This window comes from Hemiscyllium ocellatum, chromosome 46 (assembly GCF_020745735.1).
Source record: "Hemiscyllium ocellatum isolate sHemOce1 chromosome 46, sHemOce1.pat.X.cur, whole genome shotgun sequence".
Lineage (NCBI taxonomy): Eukaryota > Metazoa > Chordata > Chondrichthyes > Orectolobiformes > Hemiscylliidae > Hemiscyllium > Hemiscyllium ocellatum.
In genome coordinates, this window is record NC_083446.1 from 1,974,383 (window position 1) to 1,997,011 (window position 22,629).

The 22,629-nt window shown below is 51.1% G+C and overlaps 1 protein-coding gene across 1 annotated transcript in view; it reads left to right on the forward strand.

Moving 5' to 3' along the window:
• Positions 1–17,383: 17,383 nt before the first annotated feature.
• The window catches only part of LOC132836174 (equilibrative nucleoside transporter 2-like), a 15,570-nt gene continuing 10,324 nt past the window's right edge, over positions 17,384–22,629 (forward strand). The window contains exon 1 of the mRNA XM_060855503.1: positions 17,384–17,646. Coding sequence (XP_060711486.1) covers positions 17,384–17,646 — 263 coding nt within the window. The remainder of the gene's footprint in view (positions 17,647–22,629) is intronic.

A 22,629-nucleotide genomic window follows, 5' to 3' on the forward strand; every position in this document is an offset into this window, starting at 1 on the left:
CGGTACGGTCTGTGAGGGTCGGTGTAACTGGGATCCGGTACGGTCTGTGAGAGTCGGTGTAACTGGGATCTGGTACACTCTGTGAGGGTTGGTGTAACTAGGATCCGGTACATTCTGTGAGAGTCGGTGTAACTGGGATCCGGTACGGTCTGTGAGGGTCGGTGTAACTGGGATCCGGTACGGTCTGTGAGAGTCGGTGTAACTGGGATCCGGTACACTCTGTGAGGGTTGGTGTAACTGGGATCCGGTACGGTCTGTGAGAGTCGGTGTAACTGGGATCCGGTACACTCTGTGAGGGTTGGTGTAACTGGGATCCGGTACGGTCTGTGAGGGTCGGTGTAACTGGGATCCGGTACGGTCTGTGAGGGTCGGTGTAACTGGGATCCGGTACGGTCTGTGAGAGTCGGTGTAACTGGGATCCGGTACACTCTGTGAGGGTCGGTGTAACTGGGATCCGGTACGGTCTGTGAGGGTCGGTGTAACTGGGATCCGGTACGGTCTGTGAAGGTCGGTGTAACTGGGATCCGGTACATTCTGTGAGGGTCGGTGTAACTGGGATCCGGTACGGTCTGTGAGGGTCAGTGTAACTGGGATCCGGTACGGTCTGAGAGAGTTGGTGCAACTGGGATCCGGTATGGTCTGTGAGGGTCGGTGTAATTGGGATCCGGTACGGTCTGAGAGAGTCGGTGTAACTGGGATCCGGTACGGTCTGTGAGGGTCGGTGTAACTGGGATCCGGTACGGTCTGTGAGGGTCGGTGTAACTGGGATCCGGTACGGTCTGTGAGAGTCGGTGTAACTGGGATCCGGTACGGTCTGTGAGGGTCGGTGTAACTGGGATCCGGTACGGTCTGTGAGGGTCGGTGTAACTGGGATCCGGTACGGTCTGTGAGGGTCGGTGTAACTGGGATCCGGTACGGTCTGCAACCTGTCTGAGAGAGAGTTCTGATGGTAGGAGGAGGAATCGTTTCGCTGAGTACCATCACGCCTGTCAAAGACCAGACACTGGCGAGTGTCACTAACTCCATACGTTGGGGATATCAGACCTTGTTCCTGTGGTTTGGTTGTCTCAGTGTCATGCCGTGTTGTTTGGGTTTGAGATTCCCATCGATGGTCCAAAAATGTTCCATTCTAATTGGTGAAGAATTGCCAAAATATGCTGTCTAACAGCTGAGAGGAAAATGGAAAACATTTACACTTTGCTGGTTTCAAATTAAAGTGGATGCACAAATACAAGGATAACTTTCCCAAGATCGATTGGAGGGCAAGGGGCAAGTCTTACCATCAACAGGAGGTGCTACAGATCAAGAGACACCTAGAGACAGACAAATACTCATCCTCCAAACCCTCTCTCCATCAGTAGGTCCGAAGTGGGGGATGTTCAGCATCATTCACCCCCACCCCCCCACCTCAGATACTGAAGCAATCTGTGTTCAAATGGAACAGGATCTGGACAATACCCAGGCTTACGTTGACTAGTGACAAATAACACTGGTGTCACACAAATACCAGGCTATCCGCATCACCAACAAGAATCAATCTAACCATCTCCCCCTGACATTCAATGGTGTTCCCGTCACTGAGTCCCCACCTCCCATCAACATCCTGGGGGTTACCATGGAGCAGAAACTCTACCAGACTCACCACATCAACCCAGCGGCTCCAAGAGCAGGTCAGAGGCTGGGAATCCTGCAGCAAGTAACTCCCCTCCTGACCCCCCCCAAAGCCTGTCCCACCATCTACAAGGCCCAAGGCAGGAGGGTGAGGGAACACTCCCCAATTGCCCCTGGGTGGGGGCAGCTCCAACAACACTCACAAGCTCGACACCATCCAGGGACAAAGCAGCCCCCGCTGGATTGGCCCCACCCCCACAAACACCCCCTCCCTCCCTCCCCCCACCGACGCTCAGTAGCAGCAGTGTGTACCAGCTACAAGATACACTGCAGAAACTCACCAAAATTCCTCAGGCAGCACCTTCCAAACCCACGGCCACTTCCATCCAGAAGGACAAGGGGCAGCAGGTACACGGGAACCCCACCCCCTGCAAGTTCCCCTCCGAGCCCCTCACCATCCCGACTTGGAAATATCTCACCGTTCCCTCAGTGTGGCTGGGTCAGAATCCTGGGATTCCCTCCCTAAGGGACACTGTGGGTCTACCCACAGCACATGGACTGCAGCGGGTCAAGGAGGCAGCTCACCCCCCACCTTCTCAAGGGGGCAACTAGGGACGAGGGCAGTAAACCCTGGGCCCAGCCAGAGAGACCCACATTCATTGAGTGAATTAAAAAAGCATAGACAGACAGACACACTTAGACACACACACAGACACACACACACAGACACACATACACACACAGACACACAAAAAAACACACATACACACCAACACACTGAGACACACACACAGAGACACACACACACACAAAGACACCCACAAAGACACACATACACAGACACACTGAGACACACACAGACACACTGAGACACACACAGAGACACACACACACAAAGACACACATACACAGACACACTGAAACACACACACAGACGCCAACATACTGAGACACACACACACAGACTCACTGAGACACACACACAGACACCAAAACACTGAGACACACACACACAGACACACACACACAGACACACACACATAGACACCAACACACTGAGACACACACACAGTCTGTAAATAATTGCTCATAAATGGTTCTGTGCTCTATTTCACAAGTTTAAAATTGCAGTTGCAGGTTGAGTCAGTGCCTGTGGGTAATGACTAACACCCTGACTACACATTCACTGTAACAGCGCTTTGTATAATAGCCTCAACTCACTCAATACTACACTTGACAAACTATTTATATCGTTCTCTGTTTACCTTTTACCTTCACAGCTTTTAGAGCTGCTATTTTTGCCTTGCTTTGTTCCAATTTTAGAAGATGAGAATTTTAAAATGTTGCCCCCACAGTTAACACCAGGAAGTTATATAATCCCACAGCAAGCACTCGGCATCATTCAAAACTTCAGTCTGATCGTCCAACTTTTCTCTGTGAGTCCTGTCAAAGCAAGAGGCAGTAATCTCACTGTCTGTCTACTTGATAAAGACTTGGTTAGCAGACAGAATACAGACAATAGGAAAAACTGACAGGTTGGGATATCCTGCATCAGGACTTCGGTCCCAGCTAATCACAATCCAGAACAATGCTTTGGAGGTGGAGACGAAATGTAATATTTCTGAAATTCAGGACTGTGTGAAGTTGATCAAAAGCAGCTTGAGGAAGAGTCAGATGCGTGGACAGATGGACAAGGGCCTGGCAGGTGTAAAAAATAACGTGGGAAAATGTGAGGCTACCCACTCAGGTCAGAAAAACAGATGACAGAATATTTCTAAAATGGGAAGGCACTGGAAAGTGTAAACATACAAAGGGCTCGGGATGTCGTTCTGCTGGGTTACTGAAGGTTAACATGCAGATGCTCCACCTTAATAAGAAAGCTAAAGAAATACTCACTAACAGTCCCTGCTCCCTCAGCATTGACCTCCGACAGTGCCCACTCCCTCAGCACTGACCCTCCGACAGTGCCCGCTCCCTCAGCACTGACCCTCCGACAGTGCCCGCTCCCTCGGCACTAACCCTCCGACAGTGCCCCCCTCCCTCAGCACTGACCCTCCGATAGTGCCCGCTCCCACAGCGCTGACCCTCCGACAGTACCCATTCCCTCAGCACTAACCCTCCGACAGTGCCTCCCTCCCTCAGCACTGACCCTCCGACAGTGCCCGCTCCCACAGCGCTGACCCTCCGACAGTACCCATTCCCTCAGCACTAACCCTCCGACAGTGCCCCCCTCCCTCAGCACTGACTCTCCAACAGTGCCCACTCCCACAGTGCTGACCCTCTGACAGTGCCCACTCCCTCAGCACTGACCCTCCGACAGTGTCCGCTCCCTCAACACTGACCCTCCGACAGTGCCTGCTCCCTCAGCGCTGACCCAGAGGGAAGGGGGTGACTGTGCAACTGGGACCCTGGTGTGTGGGGAGCTGACCCACAGAATTGTCCTGAGTTTGAACTGAGACCCTGGGTTGGGGGTCCTGGGAGGGGGGGTGGGGAGAGAGAGAGGGGAGAGAGAGAGAGAGAGAGAGAGGGGGGGGGAGAGAGGGGGGGGGGGAGAGAGAGAGGGAAAGTGAGAGGGGCAAAGAGAGAGAGGGAGGGGGAGAGAGAGGGAGGAGAGAGAGGGAGACAGAGGGAGAGAGAAAGGGAGGGAGTGGAGGGGGAAGAGAGAGGAGAGAGAGAGAGAGGGTGAGAGAAAAAGAGAGGGGGGAGAAAGGGGGAAGAGAAAGGGGGAGAGGGAGAGGGATAGAGAGGAAGAGAGAGACAGAGGGAGAGAGAGTGAGGTGGGAGAGAGAGAGAGAAAAGGAGAGAGAGAGAAAAAAAGAGAGAGACAGAGACAGAGTGAGATGGAGAGAAAGAGAGAGAGAGCTTGCATCTTCCAAAAAGGAAAAAAAAGTCCAAACTCTTGCAGCCGTGCGTGGGTGAGAAACCGGCCTATTTTTAACCTGATTGATATGTAATTCTTTCTGGAGAGGAATATCAATGAAGGATGCTGGAGATAGCAGGAAGCATCATTCACTGAGTGTCTGAATGAGTCACTCCGCAACACAAGAAGTGAGCTATAATCCCGGAGCAGGATAGGCTAGACAAAACTCAGAAGATGCTGCGAAAAAAAACCTCCCTCAGCTCTCCTTACATGGAAGTGGAGCCGAAACCACGTCAGAACCTGGCAATCTGCTTTGCAAAGCGATTTGCGTGGGCTGTGCCTATTCACACACACTCTCTCTCTCTCACACACACACACACATACACACAGGGTCTAAAGAGTGTTATCTCTGACATGTCAAATCAGACTCCAGCTGAATATAAATCAGAGGATAATTTTGGCAACTGATTTCAAAACACAATCTAAATTTATCTCTGGCTCAAACACCTTGCAGCGTCCATCTTCCACCTTCTACAGAGAGACAGCTACTACCCACTCCCACCCTCTCTCAAAACCCTCAACACCACGGCATCTTACCTGAACTCACTCATCACCCCCCACCACCCCCATCGCTGGGAGGGAGGAGAGTCAGTAAGGGTAAAAACAAGGACTGCAGATGCTGGAAACCAGAGTTTAGATTAGAGTGGTGCTGGAAAAGCACAGCAGGTCAGGCAGCATCCGAGAGACTTCACCAGTTTCCTCATTTCCCCCTCCCCCCACCTCACCCCAGTTCCAACCTTCCAGCTCAGCACCATCCCCATGACCTGTCCTACCTGCCTATCTTCCTTCCCACCTATCCACTCCCCCCTCCTCCCTGACCTACCCCCCTCCCCCACTCACCTATTGTACTCTATGCTACTTTCTCCCCACCCCCACCCTCCTCTCCAGGAGGGGTGCACACCAGAACTACAAAAAGAGGAAGAAGAACACCTATACAAGGTATTCACCAAAACGGATACCCGCGCAATTTCATCAACAGATGCCTAAGGGAAAGACAACGGAACGAGGACATACCACAACCCAAAGGACTGGCCACACTCCCATACATCAGGAGCATTTCTGAACTGGCAGCCAGACTGCTGCGACCACTAGGACTCATAACGGCACACAAACCAACAGCCACTCTCAGACAACAACTCACCAGGACGAAGGACCCGATACCCAGCATGAGCAAAACCAATGTAGTGTATAAAATCCCTTGCAAGGACTGCACAAAACACTACATAGGACAAACAGGAAGACAGCTAACGGTCCACATCCATGAACACCAACTAGCCATGAAACCACACGACCAGCTATCCTTAGTAGCCACACATTCAGATGACAAACAACATGAATTTGACTGGGACAACACTACTATTATAGGACAAGCCAAACAGAGAACAGCCAGGGAATTCCTAGAGGCATGGCACTCATCCACAGATTCTATCAACAGACACATCGACCTAGACCCTATATACCGGCCACTGCAGCGGACAGCAACTGACAACCGGAAGCGGCAGATTCAAACCAGTATAAATGCCGGAGGAATCAGCACAGAAGCACTTCACAGGAGGCTCCCAAGCACTGAGGGTGTCACCTAGAAAGGGGACGAAACGTTTGCAACAAAAACTCCCAGCTCGGCGAACAGAACCACAACAACAAGCACCCGAGCTACAAATCTTCTCCCAAACTTTGATCTCCAGGATAGTCAGTAAGTCTGGTGTTTACTACCCTGCTCGAACCGCCCCTTAAGAGGGTGGATGGTGAATCCAATTGAGTGTCTGGCTCGGGGAATATCAGAGTTCGCCCTGTCCCTGTGGGTCTGGAATAATGCATAGGCCAGACCAGGTAAGCACAGAGAATTTCCCCTCCCTGGAGTATTGTCCTTCATTGCTAGAGGGGTGGTGTTGACGGTATTAGGCAAAAACTTTTGAAAGCTGATTGGAGGCAGATGTTCGCAGGTAAAGGGATGGCTGGAAAATGGAAAGCCTTCAGAAATGAGATAACAAGAATCCAGAGAAAGTATATTCCTGTCAGGGTGAAAGGGAAGGCTGGTAGATATAGGGAATGCTGGATGACTAAAGAAATTGAGGGTTTGGTTAAGAAAAAGAAGGAGGCATATGTCAGGTACAGACAGGATAGATCGAGTGAATCCTTAGAGTATTAAGAAAATAGGAGTATACTGAAGAGGGAAATCAGGAGGGCAAAACGGGGACATTAGATAGCTTTGGGAAATAGAATTAAGGAGAATCCAAAGGGTTTTAACAAATATATTAAGGACAAAAGGGTAACTAGGGAGAGAATAGGGCCCCTCAAAGATCAGCAAGGCGGCCTTTGTGTGGAGCCACAGAAAATGGGGGAGATACTAAATGAATATTTTGCATCAGTATTTACTGTGGAGAAGGATATGGAAGATATAGACTGTAGGGAAATAGATGGTGACATCTTGCAAAATGTCCAGATTACAGAGGAGGAAGTGCTGGATGTCTTGAAAGGTTAAAGGTGGATAAATCCCCAGGACCTGATCAGGTGTACCCGAGAACTCTGTGGGAAGCTAAAGAAGTGATTGCTGGGCCTCTTGCTGAGATATTTGTATCATCGATAGTCACAGGTGAGGTGCCGGAAGACTGGAGGTTGGCAAACGTGGTGCCACTGTTTAAGAAGGGTGGTAAGGACAAGCCAGGGAACTATAGACCGGTGTGCCTGACCTTGGTGGTGGGCAAGTTGTTGGAGGGAATCCTGAGGGACAGGATGTACATGTATTTGGAAAGGCAAGGACTGATTAGGGATAGTCAACATGGCTTTGTGCGTGGGAAATCATGTCTCACAAACTTGATTGAGTTTTTTGAAGAAGTAACAAAGAGGATTGATGAGGGCAGAGCAGTAGATGTGATCTATATGGACTTCAGTAAGGCGTTCGACAAGGTTCCCCATGGGAGACTGATTAGCAAGGTTAGATCTCTTGGAATACAGCGAGAACTAGCCATTTGGATACAGAACTGGCTCAAAGGTAGAAGACAGAGGGTGGTGATGGAGGGTTGTTTTTCAGACTGGAGGCCTGTGACCAGTGGAGTGCCACAAGGATCGGTGCTGGGTCCTCTACTTTTTGTCATTTACATAAATGATTTGGATGCGAGCATAAGAGGTACAGTTAGTAAGTTTGCAGATGACACCAAAATTGGAGGTGTAGTGGACAGCAAAGAGGGTTACCTCAGATTACAACAGGATCTGGACCAGATGGGCCAATGGGCTGAGAAGTGGCAGATGGAGTTTAATTCAGATAAATGCGAGGTGCTGCATTTTGGGAAAGCAAATCTTAGCAGGACTTATACGCTTAATGGTAAGGTCCTAGGGAGTGTTGCTGAACAAAGAGACCTTGGAGTGCAGGGTCATAGTTCCTTGAAAGTGGAGTCGCAGGTAGATAGGATAGTGAAGAAGGTGTTTGGTATGCTTTCCTTTAGTGGTCAGAGTATTGAGTACAGGAGTTGGGAGGTCATGTTGCGGTTGTACAGGACATTGGTTAGGCCACTGTTGGAATATTGTGTACAATTCTGGTCTCCTTCCTATCGGAAAGATGTTGTGAAACTTGAAAGGGTTCAGAAAAGATTTACAAGGATGTTGCCAGGGGTTGGAGGGTTTGAGCTACAGGGAGAGGCTGAACAGACTGGGGCTGTTTTCCCTGGAGCGTCGGAGGCTGAGGGGTGACCTTATAGAGGTTTACAAAATTGAGGGGCATGGATAGGGTAAATAGACAAAGTCTTTTCCCTGGGGTCGGGGAGTCCAGAACTAGAGGGCAAAGATTTAGGGTGAGAGGGGAAAGATATAAAAGAGACCTAAGGGGCAACTTTTTCACACAGAGGGTGGTACGTGTATGGAATGAGCTGCCAGAGGATGTGGTGGAGACTGGTACAATTGCAACATTTAAGAGGCATTTGGATGGGTATATGAATAGGAAGGGTTTGGAGGGATATGGGTCGGGTGCTGGCAGGTGGGACTAGATTGGGTTGGGATATCTGGTCGGCATGGACGGGTTGGACCGAAGGGTCTGTTTCCCTGCTGTACATCTCTATGATTCTCTGACCAGGAAAGCGTACATGGTGCTGGTGAGGCCACTCCTGGAGTCCTGTGTCCAGTGTTGGTCTCCTTCCTGGAGAGGGGACATCCTGGCACTGTAGGGGGGTACAGAGGGGGGTGGATTCTGAAGTTGGGGGGGGTGGCGTAGACGGGGACTGTACTCATTGGAATTTGAAAGAATGGGAGAGAATCTCATCGAAACGTAGAAACTGATGGAGGGAGTAGGTCAGAGCGATGCAGGGAGGGGGTTCCCATTAACTGGGAACAGTCTCATAATAAAGGGGGGAGGGGGGGTCAGGTTTAGGGTGGAGCTGAGGAGGAACCCCTTCACCCAGAGGGTTCGCAATCTGTGGGATTCCCCGCCCAGTCGAGGCGACCTCGATGAATATATTTAAGGGAAAGGTTTAGGGACAGGAAAGGAGTTAGGGGATAGGGTGAGAGGGCGGGGAGGTGGAGCTGAGACCATGGAGAGGTCAGCCATGATCTTATTAAACAGCGGGGCAGGCTGCAGGGGACAGAGGACCCACTCCCACTCCCGCTCCTGGGTCTGGTGTTCTGTCAGGCATTATTAATGAGTCAAATGGGTTTTTATAACCCCACCCACCCATCCCGTTTTGTGGTCACCTTCAGTATTTCAGGAACTGGATTTAAACCTCTCCTGGGTGCCAGGATTCTAGCGCAGCAGCAAACCTCTCCTCCAGCACAATCTGTAACCTCATGGCCCGACATATCCCCCACTCAACCCTTACCGTCAAGGCCAGGGGATCAACCCTGGATCACTGGGGAGTGCAGGAGGGGATGCCAGGGACAGCATCAGGCAGGCCTGAAGATGAGGTGTTGAGCTGGTGAAGTGAACGACCAGGACCACCCACGTGTCAAACAGCAACAGCAGCAAGTGTTAGACAGAGAGAGTTTCTGTGATCTCCAACCAACGAATGTGGGTGTTTTCGGATCGCGGGGATGGGTTGGAGCAGCAGTTAGAGACGATGAGGAATTTACAGGGCCCAGGGAGTGAGATGGATGGTTGTTGCAGGAACAGAGATAAACCCCAGGTACAGTCAGGGAGGAGAGGGGAGGCAGTACACTAGATAATTCTAGAATCCTCCATGCAAGGAGAGTATGATTAGCAGCTAGGAGGAGCGACTGTGCTTGGTCCACGCTGAGAGCCCTGGAAATTGGCAATTCAATCAAGCTCCTGGGAGTGGTCATCCACAGCAAGCTTTCTTGGACTCTTCATGTGAACGCACTGGTTACAAAGGCCCAACAACGTCTCTCCCTCCTCAGGCAGCTGAGGAAATTTGGCAAGACGGTGAATACCCTCGCCAACTTTTATAGGTGTGCCATCGAGAGTATTCTGTGGATGTGTCTCTGCCTGGTATGGCAACTATACCATTCAAGATCGGAGACGGTTACAGAGAGTGGTGAACTCAGCCCAGACAATCACAAAGACCAACCTCCCACCTACAGAATCCATCTACCAGGCCCACTGTCAAAGAAAAGCCGCCATCATTCTCAAACATCCATCCCACCCTGGCAATGTTTTTCTACACAGTATAGAGCTATCGATGGGCCAGGGCAGTTTATAACGTGATTAGGCAAAAATTAGGATGTATAGAATAGGGCAGCAAAATGCAGGGGATGCAGACAATGGAAATGTGGAGCTGGTTTAAGGAACAGATATTGCGTGTCCTTGATAGGTATGTCCCTGTCAGGCAGGGAGGAAGTGATACGGTCAGGGAACCATGGTTTACTACAGAAATTATATCTCTTGTTAAGTGGAAGAAGGAGGCTTATGTGTTGATGAGGCAAGATGGTACAGATGAGGCGATGGAGAGTTACAGATCAGCTTGGAAGGATTTAAAGAGAGAGTTAAGAAGAGCAAAGAGAGGACACGAGCCTTCTTTAGCAAATAGAATGAAGGAGAACCCTAAAGCTTTCTATAGGTACGTGAGGAATAAAAGGATGATTAAGGTAGGAATAGGGCCAGTCAAAGACAGAAGTGGGAAGTTGAGTGTGGACACTGTGGAGATCGGAGAGGTGCTAAGGGAACATTTCTCATCAGTGTTCACTCAGGAAAAGGAGAACATTGTTGAGGAGAAGAATGAGGTACAAGATATTAGACTCGAAAGGTTGGAGGTTAGTTATGAAGAGTCCCCTGGACTGGATGGGATTTATCCGAGGATTCTCTGGGAAGTAGGGAGGAGGTGGCGGAGCCTTTGGCTTTGATCTTTGAGTCGTCATTGTCTACAGGTTTAGTACCAGAGGACTGGAGGATTGCAAATGTTGTGCCCATGTTCAAGAAGGGCAGTAGAGATGACCCAGGGAATTATAGACCAGTGAGCCTTACTTCGGTTGTAGGAAAGGTTTTGGAAAGGATTATAAGAGATAAGATTTATAATCATCTAGCAAGCAACAATTTGATTTGAGATAGTCAACATGGTTTTGTCAAGGGCACGTCGTGTCTCACAAACCTCAGTGAGTTTTTTGAGAAGGTGACCAAGTATGTAGATGAGGGTAGGGCAGTTGATGTGGTGTACATGGACTTCAATAAAGCCTTTGATAAGGTTCCACATGGTAGGCTGTTGGAGAAAATGCAGAGGCATGGGATTGAGGGTAATTTAGCAGTTTGGATTAGAACCTGGCTTTCTGTAAGAAGGCAGCGAGTGGTGGTTGATGGAAAATATTCAGCCTGGAGTCCGGTTACTAGTGGGTGTGCCACAAGGCTCTGTTTTGGGACCACTGCTATTTGTCATTTTTATAAATGACTTAGACACAGACGTGGGTGGGTAGATTAGTAAATTTGCAGATGACACTAAAGTCGGTGGAGTGGTGGACAGTTTGGAAGAATGTTACAGGTTGCAGGGAGACTTGGATAAACTGCAGAATTGGGCTGAGAGGTGGCAAATGGAGTTCAATGCAGCTAAATGTGAGGTGATTCACTTTGGGAGGAATAACAGGAAGGCAGAGTACTGGGTCAATGGGAAGATTCTTGGTAGTGTGGATGTGCAGAGGGATCTTGGAGTCCATGTACATAGATCCCTGAAAGTTGCCACCCAGGTGGACAGTGCTGTTAAGAAGGCATACGGTGTGTTAGGTTTCATTGGGATAGGGATTGAGTTCCGGAACTGCAATATCATGCTGCAACTATACAAAACGCTGGTGCGGCCACACTTAGAATATTTTGTACAGTTCTGGTCGCCATATTTCAGGAAGGATGTGGAAGCATTGGAAAAGGTACAGAGGAGATTTACCAGGATGTTGCCTGGTCTGGAGGGAAGGTCTTATGAGGAAAGGCTGAGGGACTTGAACATTGGAAAGAAGAAGGCTAAGGGGGGGATTTGACAGAGACATACGAGATGGTCAGAGATTAGATAGGGGAGACAGTGCGAATCTTTTTCCTAGGATGATGACGTCAGTGTGTACGAGGGGGCATAGCTACAAATTGAGGGGGTGATGGATTTAAGACAGATGTCAGAGGCAGGTTCTTTACTCAGAGAGTGGTAAGGGCGTGGAATGCCTACCTGCCAATGTAGTTAACTCAGCCACATTAGGGAGATTTAAACAATCCTTAGATTAGCACATGGATGATGATGGGATAGTGCAGGGGGATGGGCTTAATACAGGTCAGTGCAACATCGAGGGCCGAAGGGCCTGTTCTGTGCTGTATTGTTCTATGTTCTATGACAACCTTTACCATCGTGGGGAAGGTACAGAAGCCTGAACACACAAACCAGCCGGTTTCAAAACAGTTTCTACCCTCCTGTTGTTAGATACTGAATGGACTCACAAACCTTAACATTCGCCTGTACCTGTGTTTTTACTGCTGTTTACCTATTATTTACTATCTATGCTACTTAACACCGTGATCTGCCTGTATTGCTCACAAGACAAAGCTTTTCACTGTATCTCGGTACACGTGACAATAAATTCAATTCAGTTCAACTGGGAGAAGAAGGATTTGAGTTCCCTGCGATGCCTCCCATTGTGGATCAGCCCCATCAGCACCTGGAAGGAGAGCTGTGTGAATGGCTGCATTCAGTTAATGAGTTAAGGAAGGGGAGACGAGACAAAGAGAGAGGATTTTGAGGTCTGCAGGATTGGGATTCTGATGGAGGTGTAAAGTTCTGGAACGAGAGTGGGCTAAGTCTGAGACCCAGGATACGGCTGTGAACCTCTGCTGCCACCTGCTGGCTGAAGCACCAGCAGCAACTGGGAGTCTGGCTCAGGTTTGGGAATGGGATCTTGCTGTCACTGATAGATCCACATTCACAGTGTGTCCTGTTCACTCAAATCACAATCTCCTACACACAGGCAGACAGCAGAGATTCAATACTCCCAAAGCTAATACTGAGGGAGTGGGCACTGTCAGAGGGTCAGTGCTGAGGGAGTGCCGCACTGTCGGAGGGTCAGTGCTGAGAGAGTGCCGCACTGTCGGAGGGTCAGTGCTGAGAGAGTGGGCACTGTCGGAGGGTCAGTGCTGAGGGAGCGGGCACTGTCGGAGGGTCAGTGCTGAGGGAGTGGGCACTGTCGGAGGGTCAGGGATGGGAGTGGGCACTGTCGGGGGGTCAGGGATGGGAGGGGGCACTGTGGGAGGGTCAGTGCTGAGGGAGTGGGCACTGTCGGAGGGTCAGTGCTGAGGGAGCAGGCACTGTTGGAGGGTCAGTGCTGAGGGAGTAGACACTGTCGGAGGGTCAGTGCTGAGGGAGCAGGCTTTGTCGGAGGGTCAGTGCTGAGGGAGTGGGCACTGTCGGAGGGTCAGGGACGGGAGGGGGCACTGTGGGAGGGTCAGTGCTGAGGGAGTGGGCACTGTCGGAGGGTCAGTGCTGAGGGAGTGAGCACTGTCGGAGGGTCGGGGATGGGAGTGGGCACTGTCAGGGGGTCAGGGATGGGAGGGGGCACTGTGGGAGGGTCAGTGCTGAGGGAATGAGCACTGTCGGAGGGTCAGTGCTGAGGGAGCAGGCACTGTTCGAGGGTCAGTGCTGAGGGAGTGCTGCACTGTCAGAGGGTCAGCGCTAAGGGAGTGCTGCACTGTCAGAGGGTCAGTGCTGAGGGAGTGGGCACTGTCGGAGGGTCAGGGATGGGAGTGGGCACTGTCAGGGAGTCGGGGATGGGAGGGGGCACTGTGGGAGGGTCAATGCTGAGGGAGTGGGCACTGTCGGAGGGTCAGGGATGGGAGTGGGCACTGTCGGAGGGTCAGTGCTGAGGGAGTGGGCACTGTCGGAGGGTCAGTGCTGAGGGAGTGGGCACTGTCGGAGGGTCAGGGATGGGAGTGGGCACTGTCAGTCGGGTGAGGCTGAATACCTTGGTCAATGTCAAACCTGCTGCCTGTTTGAACCAGATCGATCTTTCTCCATCCTGCTCTGGATGTTTGACATCAGGCTGGTTCCAGGTGCACTAACGCAGTGGTTTCCTCACTCGGAGCAGTTACTCCTGGACATGGCTGTATCACTGAATAAAGGACATGTGGAGAGATGGTGCTGCTCCTGAAACAACTCAGTCAGCTCACACTGCTCTCCTGTACCATCAGAGATGTGGGTGAATGACCAGTGACACTGTTGGGGTACAGTGCCATGTGGGTGAGCTGTCTTTGTGACACTGTTGGGGTACAGTGCCATGTGGGTGAATGACCAGTGACATTGTTGGGGTACAGTGCCATGTGGGTGAGTGTCCAGTGACATTGCTGGGGTACAGTGCCATGTGGGTGAGCTGACCTTGTGACATTGTTGGGGTACAGTGCCATGTGGGTGAATGCCCAGTGACATTGTTGGGGTACAGTGCCATGTGGGTGAATGACCTTGTGACATTGTTGGGGTACAGTGCCATGTGGGTGAGCTGGCCTTGTGACATTGTTGGGGTACAGTGCCATGTGGGTGAATGCCCAGTGACATTGTTGGGGTACAGTGCCATGTGGGTGAATGACCTTGTGACATTGTTGGGGTACAATGCCATGTGGGTGAGCTGGCCTTGTGACATTGTTGGGGTACAGTGCCATGTGGGTGAATGCCCAGTGACATTGTTGGGGTACAGTGCCATGTGGGTGAATGACCAGTGACATTGTTGGGATACAGTGCCATGTGGGTGAGCTGTCCTTGTGACATTGCTGGGGTACAGTGCCATGTGGGTGAATGACCAGTGACATTGTTGGGGTACAGTGCCATGTGGGTGAATGACCAGTGACATTGTTGGGATACAGTGCCATGTGGGTGAGCTGTCCTTGTGACATTGCTGGGGTACAGTGCCATGTGGGTGAATGCCCAGTGACATTGTTGGGGTACAGTGCCATGTGGGTGAGCTGGCCTTGTGACACTGAATTGACATCACTGAGTGTCATGGCTGGAGGGAGTGTGGGGTGTGATATATGCGCTGGCATGTTCCTGACCAGGCCTGATACTTCTAGGAGCCCCGTAGAGGCTGGAGAATCCAACCAAAACTGAGATCAATTGCTGCTTGGAAGAGAGTCCATTCAGCCCATCACTCCAGTGTTGGAGCATTGACAGCTCTCTCCAATCAGATCACTGTCCATAACCAAACATTTGATCCCTCCTTGTCTTTGGGCACACAGACATTGTGGGTAAGGGTGATGCAGATCTGACCCCATTCTTTCAACTTCTGCACAGAATTGGTCCGTCCCTGTGCCCAGGATTTACTGCCCCCCGTCCCTAGTTGCCTCCCTTGAGAAGGTGGGGGGGTGAGCTGGCTTCATGACCCGCTGCAGTCCATGTGCTGTGGGTAGACCCACAGCGTCCCTTAGGAAGGGAATCCCAGGATTCTAAAACAGCCACACTGAGGGAACGGCGAGATATTTCCAAGTCGGGATGGTGAGGGGCTCGGAGGGGAACTTGCAGGGGGTGGGGTTCCCGTGTACCTGCTGCCCCTTGTCCTTCTGGATGGAAGTGGCCGTGGGTTTGGAAGGTGCTGCCTGAGGGTCTTTGGTGAATCAGCCTCTCAGAATCCATACAGAGTGAAACCAGTCCATTCGGTCCATCAAATCTACACCAACCCTCTGAAGAGCATCCCACCCAGACACCGTCCCCTATAAACCTCCATTTCCCACAGCCAATCCACCCTAATCTACACATCACTGGGTACTGTGGGACAATTTCCCATGGCCAATCCACCCTAACCTGCACATCCCTGAACACTACGGGATAATTTTCCATGGCCAATCTTCCCCAAACTGCACATCTCAGGATGCGTTAGGGTGGGTTGGCCATGGGAAATTGTCCCATAGTGTTCAGGGATGTGCAGGTTAGGTGGATTGGCCATGGGAAATTGTCCCATAGTGCCCAGGGATGTGCAGGTTAGGGTGGATTGGCCACGCTAAATTGTCCCGTAGTGCCCAGGGATGTACAGGTTAGGGTGGATTGGCCATGGGAAATTGTCCCATAGTGCCCAGGGTTGTGCAGGTTAGGGTGGATTGGCCATGGGAAATTGTCCCATAGTGTCCAGGGATGTGCAGGTTAGGGTGGATTGGCCATGGGAAATTGTCCCATAGTGTCCAGGGTTGTGCAAGTTAGGGTGGATTGACCATGGGAAATTGTCCCATAGTGTCCAGGGATGTGCAGGTTAGAGTGGGTTGGCCATGGGAAACTGTCCCAAAGTGTCCAGGGGTGTGCAGGTTAGGGTGGGTTGGCCATGGGAAATTGTCCCATAGTGCCCAGGGATGTGCAGGTTAGGGTGGATTGGCCATGGGAAATTGTCCCATAGTGCCCAGGGATGTGCAGGTTAGGGTGGATTGGCCATGGGAAATTGTCCCATAGTGCCCAGGGATGTGCAGGTTAGGGTGGATTGGCCATGGGAAATTGTCCCATAGTGCCCAGGGATGTGCAGGTTAGGGTGGATTGGCCATGGGAAATTGTCCCATAGTGCCCAGGGATGTGCAGGTTAGGGTGGATTGGCCATGGGAAATTGTCTTGTAGCGCCCAGGGATGTGCAGGTTAGGGTGGATTGGCCATGGGAAATTGTCCCATAGTGTCCAGGGATGTGCAGGTTAGGGTGGATTGGCCATGGGAAATTGTCCCAAATTGTCCAGGGTTGTGCAGGTTAGGGTGGATTGGCAATGGGAAATTGTCCCATAGTGTCCAGGGATGTACAGGTTGGGGTGGAATGGCCATGGGAAATTGTCCCATAGTGCCCAGGGATGTGCAGGTTAAGGTGGATTGGCCATGGGAAGTTGTCCCATAGTGCCTAGGGATGTGCAGGTTAGGGTGGATTGGCCATGGGAAATTGTCCCATAGTGTCCAGGGATGTGCAGGTTAGGGTGGATTGGCCATGGGAAATTGTCCCATAGTGTCCACGAATGTGCAGGTTAGGGTGGATTGGCCATGGGAAATTGTCCCATAGTGTCCAGGGATGTGCAGGTTAGGGTGGATTGGCCATGCTAAATTGCCCATGGGATGTGTAGGTTAGGTGCATTGGTCAGGGGTAAATGTAGAGCAGTAGGGGAATGGACCTGGGTGGGTTATTGGAGGATCAGTGTGGTCTTGTTGGGCCGAAGGGCCTGTTTCCCCACTGTTGGGATTCTATGATATTCTGTGACTCCCCTGGGCCCTACCACTATACTGCATAAGTTTTCCCAAATTAAACTCCATCTGCCACTCCTCAGCCCATTGACCCAACTGAGCGCTCTCTAACCCTAGATCACCTCTCTCCGGACCCAACGTGCCACCATCTTACTAAACCTGCCATGCTTTATTCTGATTCACACCGTTTGTCGAAAGTTAGATGTGCCTTGTAGACGTTGGGAGGGTTGGGGGGGTGAGTTCCTGACTGTGGAAATGTCAGTGCTGCGAGTTCATGGGAGAAGGTGCAGAGGCAGTGCAGAGGGAGGGAGGGAGATTCAGGGAAACAGCTTACCTCAAGGGATCTCGCTCAAACACCTCCACGACTCAAGCCAGCTTCCGAGTCTCGGTAATTCCTCAGGTAGGGCTCGGCTTCCTGATCACTGGGTTACTCACTCGGAGAACATCCAGTGAACTGGACCAGAGCACCCCGTCCAAGAACAGAACTGGACACAGGTCCACTCGGGAAACCTGCCTTTCTCAGTCTTGGCACAGACTGTAAGAGCAGGGAGGTTATGTCCGAGCTGTCCAGGCCTCAGCTGGAGGACAGTGTGCAGTTCCAGTCTCTGCTCTCCAGGAGGGCGGTGGGATGCAGAGGGAGATTCACCAGGATACTGCCCGGGATGGAGCAGTTCAGTGACAGAGAGGGGCTGGGTCAGCTCAGGCTGCTCCCCTTAGAGCGGGGAAGGCTGAGGGGTCTTCCTGAGAGAGGGGTATAAGATTATGAGGGGCATGGGCTGGGTGGACAGGAAGCTGCTGTTCCCCTCAGTTATGGGGGCGGGGTAGGGTATCATTTTAAGGTGAAAGGCAGGAGGGGCAGGGAGGATTTGAGGAAAGGTTGTTTCACTCAGAGGGTGGGGGGGTGCAATGTTCAGCCTGAGGGGGGGGTTAAGGCGGGAAACTTTTAAAATGGACTCAGATGAGCTCGAGAAATGTCTGAACATTAAAGGCCATTGGTGTGGTGCAGGAAAGTGGCCAGTTTATAGTACCTTAGTGGGTACAGATCCGATGGGCAGAAAGGTCTGTTTTCATTCATTCACAGGATGAGGGTATCGCTGTATAGTCTTAGCATGTATTACCCATCCCTAATTACCAGGAGAAAGTGAGGACTGCAGATGCTGGAGATCAGAGCTGAAAATGTGTTGCTGGAAAAGCGCAGCAGGTCAGGCAGCATCCAAGGAGCAGGAGATTCGACGTTTCGGGCATGAGCCCGAAGGGCTGGAGAAGGGCTTATGCCTGAAATGTCGAATCTCCTGTTCCTTGGATGCTGCCTGACCTGCTGCGTTTTTCCATCCCTAATTACCCTGGGCCCAGTTAAGAGTCAACCCCATCACTGTGTCATGTTAGGCCCAGACCAGGTAAGGATGGCAGTTCCCTTCCCTGAAGGATATTAGTTTTCCAGATGGATCGGATTGTTGCGACGATTGGGAATGGATTAATGGTCATCCCGAGACTCAATTCCAGATTATTACTGAATTGGAATTGCACCATCTCCTCTGGCAGGATTCGATCCGGGGTCTCTGGATTAACAGTCCGGTGATAATACCACGAGGAAACCACCTCTCCCATTGCTGCGATGTACAAAGAGAGATGTGGGGGGTGGGAGGATTTCTTTGACAGAGTCTGGACCGAAATCTCGTTAAACATTAAATCTCATTAAGAAACACAAAGCAGAATGACTGACGTGTTTTAGCCGAAGAACAATTCATCACAAAGCACAAATATTTGCGACCAAGAACTGAACCATGAAAGGTTCAGCACAGAGTGTGTAGGGCAAGCATCACAATCAGCAGGAGAGATTAAACAGGAACAGACATTTGCTGGAGAAGCTCAGCAGGTCTGACAGCGTCCACGGAGAGAAATCAGAGTGAACGTTTCGGGGTCCGGTGACCTTTCCTCAGAAAGTGTACACCTGGCGACACGCGGCACTGAGCGTGGATCAGGGAGGGGGGAATGTTCGATATCAGGGACATCCCGGTGATTTCTGGGAGCATTCAATCAAACACAATAGTGGGCAGCACGGTGGCACAGTGGTTAGCACTGCTGCCTCACAGCGCTAGAGACCCGGGTTCAATTCCCGACTCAGGTGACTGACTGTGTGGATTAGATTACTTACAGTGTAGAAACAGGCCCTTCGGCCCAACAAGTCCACACCGACCTGCCGAAGCGCAACCCACCCATACCCCTACATTATCCCTTACCCCTTACCACTATGGGCAATTTAGAATGGCCAATTCACCTGACCCGCACATCTTTGGACTGTGGGAGGAAACCGGAGCACCCGGAGGAAACCCACGCAGACACGGGGAGAACGTGCAAACTCCACACAGTCAGTCGCCTGAGTCGGGAATTGAACCCGGGTCTCCAGGCGCTGTGAGGCAGCAGTGCTAACCACTGTGCCACCGTGCACGTTCTCCCTGTGTCTGCGTGGGTTTCCTCCGGGTGCTCCGGTTTCCTCCCACAGTCACAAAGATGTGCGGGTCAGGTGAATTGGCCATGCTAAATTGCCCGTAGTGTTAGGTAAGGGGTATATGTAGGGGTATGGGTGGGTTGCACTTTGGCCGGTCAGTGTGGGCTTGTTGGGCCGAAGGACCTGTTTCCACACTGTAAGTAATCTAATCTAAAAGGGCGAAACTTGAGTTGGGATCCAGAGCCAGGGGCAGTCTCTCCAGCACAGGATGTGACTGTGCAAACAAATGTGAACCATTAGCTGGTCAAACACCAGGGCCGACAGAGATATGACCAACAATACACAAGCAAGACAGATTGAAACGGGAATCCAGCCAGAGAGAGAGAGAGAGAGAGAGGGAGAGAGAGAGAGAGGGAGAGAGAGAGAGCAGCAGAACTGCTGCAGGAAGAGGAGAAGTGGCAGTGAGTTAAATACTAAATACAGACCAAAACTGTGGATGCAAGAAATCAGAAACAGTTGTTGCAGGAAAAGCTCGGCAGGTCTGTGGGGAGAAAGCACAGTGACCCGCGTTCAGTATTACAGCACCTCTGCAACTCAGGGAGCTAACACACCAGGTAAAAACAACGATTTGTTCCAAGCAACAATTCGATTGGAGTCAGTCAACGTGGTTTGGTTAAGGGGAGCTCGTGTCTCACAAACCTCACTGAGGTTTTTCAGAAGCTGACCAAGCATGGAGATGAGGGTAAGGCAGTTGATGGACTTCAGTAAAGCCTTTGATAAGGTTCCACATGGGAGACTGTTGGAGAAAATGCAGAGGCATGGGATTGAGGGTGATTTAGCAATTTGGATTAGAAACTGGCTTTCTGAAAGAAGGCAGCGAGTGGTGGTTGATGGAAAATATTCAGCCTGGAGTCCGGTTACTAGTGGGTGTGCCACAAGGATCTGTTTTGGGGCCACTGCTGTTTGTCATTTTTATAAATGACTTAGACACAGACGTAGGTGGGTAGATTAGTAAATTTGCAAACAACACTAAAGTCAGTGGAGTGGTGGACAGTTTGGAAGAATGTTATAGGTTGCGGGGGGACTTGGATAAACTGCAGAATTGGGCTGAGAGGTGGCAAATGGAGTTCAATGCAGCTAAATGTGAGGTGATTCACTTTGGGAAGAATAACAGGAAGGCAGAGTACTGGGTCAATGGAAAGATTCTTGGTAGCGTGGATGTGCAGAGGGATCTTGGAGTCCATGTACATAGATCCCTGACAGTTGCCACCCAGGTGGACAGTGCTGTTAAGAAGGCATACGGTGTGTTAGGTTTCATTGGTAGAGGGATTGAGTTCAGGAACTGCAATATCATGCTGCAACTGTACAAAACGCTGGTGCGGCCACAATTGGAATATTGTGTACAGTTCTGGTCGCCCTAGTACAGGAAGGATGTGGAAGCATTGGAAAAGGTGCAGAGGAGATTTACCAGGATGTTGCCTGGTCTGGAGGGAAGGTCAAATGAGGAAAGGCTGAGGGACTTGGGTCTGTTCTCATTGGAGAGAAGAAGGCTAAGAGGAGATTTGATAGAGACATACAAGATGATCAGAGGGTTAGATAGGGGAGACAGTGAGAGTCTTTTTGCTAGGAAGATGCCGTCTGCTTGTGCAAGAGGACATAACTACAAATTGAGGGGGGTGATAGATTTAAGACAGATGTCAGAGGCAGGTTCTTTACTCAGAGAGTGGTAAGGGTGTGGAATGCCTACCTGCTAATGTAGTTAACTCAGCCACATTAGGGAGATTTAAACAATCCTTAGATAAGCACATGGATGATGATGGGATAGTGCAGGGGGATGGGCTTAATACAGGACGGCACAACATCGAGGGCCGAAGGGCCTGTTCTGCACTGTATTGTTCTATGTTCTAAATCTACAGCCAGAGGGTCAGTGCTGAGGGAGTGGGCACTGTCAGAGGGTCAGTTCTGAGGGAGTGGGCACTGTTGGAGGGTCAGTGCCAAGGGAGAGGCACTGTCGGAGAGTCAGCACTGAGGGAGGGGGCACTGTTGGAGGGTCAGTGCTGAGGGAGGGCCACTCTGTCAGAGGGTCAGTGCTGAAGGAGTGGCCACTGTTGGAGGGTCAGTGCTGAGGGAGTGGGCACTGTCAGAGGGTCAGTGCTGAGGGAGCAGGCACTGTCGGAGGGTCAGTGCTGAGGGAGCGCTGCAGAGAGCTGTTGGGGGAAAGTGTGAGGAGTGGGGTGTAATTGGAGATGTCCATCAATGAGCTAGCCCAGTGTCTGTGGGCTGAATTGCCTCCTCCCACACTGAAGGACTGTAGCATTTGGTTGTCTCTTTCTCCATCTTGGTTTCCGACTGTGAGACAGCCAGAATATGTTCGACAGGCCCGAGTGACTGCATTCAGGATGCAACAGCCCCATCACCCCCACTCCACTCTCCCTCTCCCTCCCCCCTCTCCCTCACCCCCACCCCCTCTCCCCCACAGACAAACAGAGGGAAGCAGGAGATAGTGAGACTGACAGAAGCGGGATGCAACAGTGGGAGCTCTGTAACCACCTTCCAGCTGTGATCCTAACGTTGATCCCACTCACAGACCGGCCCATTGCTGAGCCCCTGAACTCTCTGTGAAAGGGCTCTGTCCTCTGAGGACCCTCCAGCATCCCCCCTGCAAATGCCCTGAGCACTTTGTGAGCAGGACTGTACTCCCATTTCCACAGCCCCCTGCCATTATCGCTCACTGACTAATTTAGGAGCCATTAGATTCAGGAGGATTTGACGATAAGAATATATAAAATTACCTGACACAGATAATGAAACCCCTTAATGTGATCTCCGCTACCTGACAACCACCAGGTTTAATATGATATTGCGTCGCTCTGTCTCAGCCAAACTCTCTCTCTCTCCATTTCCCACACTCACTCTCTCTCCCTCCTCCACTCTCATTCACTCTCCCTCCTTCCACCAATCACACTCTGTCTCCCCATTTTCTATACTCACTCCCTCTCACTCTCTGCTTCTGTCAGTCTCACTATCGCCTGCTTCCCTGTGTTTGTCTGTGGGGGAGAGGGGGTGGGGGT